The 7,500-nt window shown below is 44.1% G+C and overlaps 1 protein-coding gene across 2 annotated transcripts in view; it reads right to left on the reverse strand.

The window, feature by feature from the left end:
• Window positions 1-6,798, reverse strand: part of LOC113073827 (ly6/PLAUR domain-containing protein 1-like) — a 12,337-nt gene extending 5,539 nt beyond the window's left edge. For both annotated transcript variants that reach the window (XM_026246577.1, XM_026246576.1), the window contains exons 1-2: window positions 6,004-6,798; window positions 4,397-4,537 (exon numbers count right to left, since the gene is read on the reverse strand). In XM_026246577.1, the coding sequence (XP_026102362.1) occupies window positions 4,397-4,537; window positions 6,004-6,046 (184 nt within the window). In that variant the 5' untranslated portion in view covers window positions 6,047-6,798. The remainder of the gene's footprint in view (window positions 1-4,396; window positions 4,538-6,003) is intronic.
• Window positions 6,799-7,500: the final 702 nt, after the last annotated feature.

Genomic DNA, 7,500 nt, shown 5'->3' on the forward strand with positions numbered 1-7,500 from the left:
TACTTGTCTTGTTCTGTGTTGATAATGTGTGTGAGTGTGTGTGTGTGCTGAGGCGAGCTGATCTCTGCAGGAGAGAGCTCAGTCAGTCTCAGCACCAGCTGGCACAGGGGACTCCTCGTTACGCTCAGCTCTTGCTGTTTGAGGGCTTTATAATGGTACGTGTTGGGGTCACTTGTTTTCAGGTGTTTCCAGAATTTGATGGCTCGTTTTTGGATGTTTAGGAGGAGAGGGTATTGGCCCAATTCTGCCCTGCATCCGTTGTTTGGTGTTTTTCTTTGGACTTTGAGTATTCTTTTACAGAAATCTAATTGTAGAGTTTCAATCGGATGTTTTTCCCAATTTAAAAAATCAAATTTTATAGAAGGACCCCACACTTCACTGCCATATAAAACAATTGGTTCAATTATTGATTTGAAAAGTTTGAGCCAAATTTGGATTGGGATGTCTATTTTGATTGATCGTTTTATGGCATAGAAAGCCCTCTGAGCTTTCTCTTTTCTCTTTGAGTTCATTCATTCATTCAGCTCTCTCTCTCTCTGTCTCTCTCGCGCACGCTCTTTCTCTCTGTCTGTCTTGCGCGCGCTCTCTCTCTGTCTTTCTCACGCGCTCTCTCTCTCAGTCTCTCTTGCGCGCTCTCTCTCTCTCTGTCTCTCTAGCGCTCCCTCTCTCTCTGCCCTGTTAAACTTGCATGTGGTTTTCAGTCCTGTCAATGATAAACTTTCACTCTATGATGGTTAAACTGAGCAATTAATCCACGAATCACATTGGACAAGGGCCGGGGAGCAGCTGGACTGTACAGTTAATGAATAACGGATCAACTACAACAGCCTACATTCCACATCCTGCGATGTGACTATCGTGGATTCGTACATCGCGATATCGATGCTTAAACGACACATCGTGCAGCCCTAGTCTTCGGTAGAACACAAATTGAGATTTTTAACTAGTTAATAGTCTTATAATGTAAGTGAATGGGAATCATGACAAAACACATAATAAACAAATAATAATATAAAAAAATACACAAAACTAAATTAAACCTTGCAGCTTGTGATGAACATTCATTGACTGCCACCTATCTCTCAAATCTCTGCTCCATCATCTGCTCATCACTGCTCCTTCTTCTTGCTTTACTGCAGATTGCAGACTTATTAGTGCATTACCGCCACCTATCTCTCAAGTGGACCACTGACACTCTTAATTTAGATGATGGAGCAGAGAGGAGAAAATGAAGGAGCAGTAAGGAGCAGATGATGGAGCAGATGAAGGAGCAGTGAGGAACAGGTGGAGGAGCAGTGAAGAGCAGATGAAGGAGCTGTGAGTAGGAGATGGAGGAGCAGTAAAGGAGCAGATGAAGGCACAGTGAGGAGCAGATGAAGGCACAGTGAGGAGCAGATGAAGGCACAGTGAGGAGCAGATGAAGGCGCAGTGAGGAGCAGATGGAGGAGCAGTAAAGGAGCAGATGGAGGAGCAGTGAGGAGCAGATGAAGGAGCAGTGAGGAGCAGATGGAGAAGCAGTGAGGAGCAGATGGAGAAGCAGTGAGGAGCAGATAGAGGAGCAGTAAAAGAGCAGATGGAGGAGCAGCGAGGAGCAGATAGAGGAGCAGTAAAAGAGCAGATGGAGGAGCAGTGAGGAGCAGATGAAGGCGCAGTGAGGAGCAAATGGAGGAGCAGTAAAGGAGCAGATGGAGGAGCAGTGAGGAGCAGATGAAGGAGCAGTGAGGAGCAGATGGAGAAGCAGTGAGGAGCAGATGGAGAAGCAGTGAGGAGCAGATGGAGAAGCAGTGAGGAGCAGATGGAGGAGCAGTAAAGGAGCAGATGGAGGAGCAGATGAAGGAGCAGTGAGGAGCAGATGGAGAAGCAGTGAGGAGCAGATGGAGAAGCAGTGAGGAGCAGTAAAGGAGCAGATGAAGGAGCTGTGAGTAGGAGATGAAGGAGCAGTGAGGAGCAGATGAAGGTGCAGTGAGGAGCAGATGGAGGAGCAGTAAAAGAGCAGATGGAGGAGCAGTGAGGAGCAGATGAAGGAGCAGTGAGAAGCAGTGAGGAGCAGATGAAGGCGCAGTGAGGAGCAGATGGAGGAGCAGTAAAGGAGCAGTGAGGAGCAGATGGAGGAGCAGTAAAGGAGCAGATGAAGGAGCAGATGAAGGAGCAGTGAGGAGCAGATGAAGGCGCAGTGAGGAGCAGATGGAGGAGCAGTAAAGGAGCAGATGGAGGAGCAGTGAGGAGCAGATGAAGGAGCAGTGAGGAGCAGATGGAGAAGCAGTGAGGAGCAGATGGAGAAGCAGTGAGGAGCAGATGAAGGAGCAGTGAGGAGCAGATGAAGGAGCAGTAAAGGAGCAGATGGAGGAGCAGTAAAGGAACAGATGGAGAAGCAGTGAGGAGCAGATGGAGAAGCAGTGAGGAGCAGATGAAGGAGCAGTGAGGAGCATATGGAGGAGCATTGAGAAGCAGATGAAGGCGCAGTGAGGAGCAGTGTGGCGAGTGGGGCGGGGCCGAGAGGCGTGGGAACGAGAGTGAGGCCAGGTGTAGTGATTGAAGATGAGCTGCACCTGCACCCCACCGCCAGTATCGAGTGCCACGTAGGAAATGGAAGGATATAAAACTGGAGCGACTATAGTGAAGGACGAGAGAGGACCAGGCCTGGGACATTATTTTATGTTTGCTTTTTATTTTGTGCGCACCAGTCGTCCGTGAGGGGCTGGTGCGCTGTTTTGTATTTATTTTGAATATTAAAATGTTTTGATTGTGCGCCGGTTCCCGCCTCCTTCTTCCGATGATTACGAATGTTATGTTCGTTACAAGCAGTAAAGGAGCAGTGAGGAGCAGATGATGGAGCAGATGAAGGAGCAGTGAGGAGCAGATGAAGGTGCAGTGAGGAGCAGTAAAGGAGCAGTGAGGAGCAGATGATGGAGCAGATGAAGGAGCAGTGAGTAGCAGTAAAGGAGCAGATGAAGGCGCAGCGAGGAGCAGTAAAGGAGCAGTGAGGAGCAGATGAAGGTGCAGTGAGGAGCAGTAAAGGAGCAGTGAGGAGCAAATGAAGGTGCAGTGAGGAGCAGTAAAGGAGCAGTGAGGAGCAGATGAAGGTGCAGTGAGGAGCAGTAAGGAGCAGTGAGGAGCAGATGAAGGTGCAGTGAGGAGCAGTAAAGGAGCAGTGAGGAGCAGATGATAGAGCAGATGAAGGAGCAGTAAGGATCAGATGAAAGCGCAGTGAGTAGCAGATGAAGGAGCAGTGAGTAGGAGATGAAGGAGCAGTGAGGAGCAGTAAAGGAGCAGTGAGGAGGAGATGAAGGAGCAGTGAGGAGCAGTGAAGGAGCAGTGAGGAGCAGATGACAGAGCAGATGAAGGAGCAGTGAGTAGGAGATGAAGGAGCAGTGAGGAGCAGTAAAGGAGCAGTGAGGAGGAGATGAAGGAGCAGTGAGAAGCAGAAGAAGGAGCAGTGAGGAGCAGATGAAGGTGCAGTGAGGAGCAGTAAAGGAGCAGTGAGGAGCAGATGAAGGTGCAGTGAGGAGCAGTAAAGGAGCAGTGAGGAGCAGATGATAGAGCAGATGAAGGAGCAGTAAGGATCAGATGAAAGCGCAGTGAGTAGCAGATGAAGGAGCAGTGAGTAGGAGATGAAGGAGCAGTGAGGAGCAGTAAAGGAGCAGTGAGGAGGAGATGAAGGAGCAGTGAGGAGCAGAAGAAGGAGCAGTGAGGAGCAGATGAATGTGCAGTGAGGAGCAGTAAAGGAGCAGTGAGGAGCAGATGATAGAGCAGATGAAGGAGCAGTAAGGATCAGATGAAAGCGCAGTGAGTAGCAGATGAAGGAGCAGTGAGTAGGAGATGAAGGAGCAGTGAGGAGCAGTAAAGGAGCAGTGAGGAGGAGATGAAGGAGCAGTAAAGGAGCAGTGAGGAGGTGGCGCTCCATCTGTTTCACACACACTGTGTCTACAGACACTCCCCTGTCTATCTGAAATCAGCTAATTTCTTTCATGAATATTGCTTTGTTAATAAAGCTTAATTTGTGGGAATTGACTGCCTTGACATGCCGTTACATCATGAGGGTTCTGCTCTTTCTTCTGAAACTCATGCTGGCAGTGCTTAAGTACTGCATAAATATACAGACTACTCTAAAGATCAGCTGACAGTGGATGGAGAGACACGGCGCATGACAGTGTCTCCAATCACGAGCTCAGCTGAAGAACAGCCTGTCAGAGCCGGGCGCTCTTCTGTTACTGTGACGAACCCTCGTCAGCCTCTCATTTATCTCTATTTTACTGAAGTCTTCTTCTAATCATTTCTACAAGAACAGCAGCGTTCACCACACATACAGAAACTGTCATCATCATCATTGGTCAGCTAACAAGACTAGCTTTCACCATAGCAACAAGCAGCACAGGAAGTGATGCGGTGTCCTTACCATCCTCCATGACCAGCACTTCCTTCTGACACATGTCCTGCACGTTAACGGTGCAGTTAACAATGAACTCTGGTGAGGAGCAGTCATCCTGCCGAACATCTTCACACTGATAGCACTGGATCTGCAGCGCCACGCTCGTGCCTGCTCGAGCAAACACACACACATACACACACGAACACACAAAACACACATTATCATTATCAGTATTATCATCATTATCTCTGCACAAAAACAAAAATGTATCATCTTCATAATCATCATCACAAGAAATTCAAACACACACAGACATGCATCATCTTCATCATCATCATCATCTGTGATGTCTGCACACATGTTGTGTCACCGTTAAGCTTCACAATGTAATTTTTATTTAGTTTTTATCCAGTGAATTCAGTTCAGTGACGCAGGCAGACAGTGTAGGGCAACTCTGTTCATTTGTTGGTTAAATAATGAATAGAAATAACAGTTAAACTTCATTCATATTTTATGGGTAAGTTTGTAATTTGTAATCAGAATTCATTTAATGCTTCAAACAAATCCATGATGAGCTGAATAACTCGTAGTAGAGTTCCTCTGAAATTGGATGCAACGCTTCCAGAGCTGCGGTTTAAACCAAATATGCATAAAATAGCTTCTAAAACCATTAGTTATTATTATTTCTACTCTCAATAAACACAATTTTAAATAATTTCCCACAATTCTGCATGATGAAAAGAATAAAAACTAAAATCTCATTCTGATTTATTTCACAGGAAAAAAAACATTATTGAAATTAAGTTATTATTCATCACATTAGTACATTCGTTTTACCGCCTTAATTTTTGCTAATTAGAATAATATATACTTTAAAATGTATTATTATTATTATTATTATTATTATTTATTCATTTATTTATTTTGTTTGTTTTTGTCAGGACAGGATTATCTTTAACGCATAACAGTTTGAATCTAATCTAACTCCAAAGTAAATTAGAATTGTATAGAATATATATATATATATATATATATATATATATATATATATATGTGTGTGTGTGTGTGTGTGTGTGTGTATTATTATGTTAATATATTTCTTTATTTAAAAAGGTTAAAAATGAGCCAGACTGGCGAGTGTTTAATCATCTCTTTTGAATGAGTTTAGAGTACTGAACGCTTCGCATTAATATAGTTGTTTAAATAGAAAATAAAAAGAATGTGAATCACGCATTAGCTGACTGAAGCAGAAACATGTATATTTAACTTTATCAGTCTTCAATTCCATGTGTCGTGCTAATTTAAAATATTACAAACTAAACAAAAACAAGTCATTATTTTGAGAAATGAAGGCGCAATTAAGCATCGTTAATAGCCTCAGTGTTTTCTTCTCAACCCTTGAAATAACTCAACCCTAATAATTGAACTGCACTAATTCAAACGAGACGTTAACTGTTGATTTCTTTCAGCGTGTGAATCGGCATTAGACTAAAGCTCATTAGAGTCTCAGGCCATTCATTCTTCTTGATTCAGTCATTTCTCTAATCTTCAGTGAAGCTGTTTCCAGCGTTCAGCCCCTCGAGCGGGCGTCAGGCTGTAAGCGTCGGTGTTAATGTGTGATTGCATGCACTCACCCGCCGTCAGCGCGATGATCAGAAGCGTCGCACACCGCCGCATCCCGGAGCCGCTCAGCGCCGCGCCGACGCGTCCATCCCGCGAGCTCCGCCGCTCGTGACGCGTGCACAGGGAGAGACTCTCTCTCTCTCACACACACACACACACACACACACACACACTCCTCGCGGCTTCACACCAGAAATAACAACAGCTCTTCAACAGCTCCAGATCCAACTCTGACTGGTGATGTCACCACTGAAGAGGCGCGCGAGAGACGGATATTGTATTGTCCATGTTTTAATTGAAGATCTGTCATAATAGCAATACTGTGAATGCAAATTAAAAGACTTCACTTCAAATGGGTTTAACTGAATAATAAACAAGAATTCCAGAATTCCTATTGAATTTATAATAGCACGAGTATCAACATGCCTCTCGACTTCCTGTCCAACAAAACTATAACTTTACTCCACAAATCTAAAAACATATTTATGTCCACAAACAGACACACTTTGATATTCAACCCAACAGTTTGTAGTTACTAGGACACATGTCTCAACAGTTTGGTCAAACGTCTTCACACAGCGAGCACAACATCAGTCTAAACTGAGAATCAGTCTAAACCGTTAACTGTAGACTCAAAAACATCACATCGTTGCAATCCTTGGGTTAGCCCGAACAACAGTGCACACCACCTATTTTTGCTCTACGGCGCACTTGCAAAAATTTAGTTATATCTGAAACCTACTTCAATCAGGACCGCTTCATGTCATGTATATTTATGACAATTATAATAGCATACAGTTAGTGTTGGCGGTATGGTTATGGTCTGTCCATGCAGCCATGCTTGGACAGAGCAGGGAGAGCAGCAAGACAAGCCCCCCTGGGGTACAGAACAGAACCATTATAAGCATATATATATAATTACAATTCATAATTACGTGAGTTGTAAACAAAATGTGAGAGACTGCTTCCAATGAAGAGACTGTAGAGGAAGAACAAAGTTAGATCAGATTATTGGTTCAGTTGGTGGAGTTGGTGTTGGAGGAGGGAGTTAATTGCAAGCAGTGATGTGATGGAAGAGACACTGAAGAATGGGAATTTAAATAGACCGCAGGTGATAGGTGTCCAGACGGGATTGGTACACGTCAGGAACAGCTGACTGTCAGCTGATGCAAACGTGACTAACGTGGCCTGACTGAACAAACGCAATGCTCAATTTTCGCAAACTAGTCCTAGATTTTTCACCCGATCTGCACTGCAGAAATATTCTGTGGACTCTCTAGATCAATAACTATAAAAAAAAGTAGATATTTTATTCATACAGGAAACAGTACGCCAAAAAGCATCTATGTTAACATTAGCCAAATGTTATTTTAGATATAACTCTTGAACGGAATGAGAGTTCACCAAACTCAGTACACATATGCATAAACTCAATCTTTTGTCAAAAAAATTGCACACCTCTGCCACTTGGGGCGCAATAAGACAGAAAAAACACAAATGGCTATAAC

Source organism: Carassius auratus, unplaced genomic scaffold, assembly GCF_003368295.1.
Source record: "Carassius auratus strain Wakin unplaced genomic scaffold, ASM336829v1 scaf_tig00012937, whole genome shotgun sequence".
Classification (NCBI taxonomy): Eukaryota; Metazoa; Chordata; class Actinopteri; order Cypriniformes; family Cyprinidae; genus Carassius; species Carassius auratus.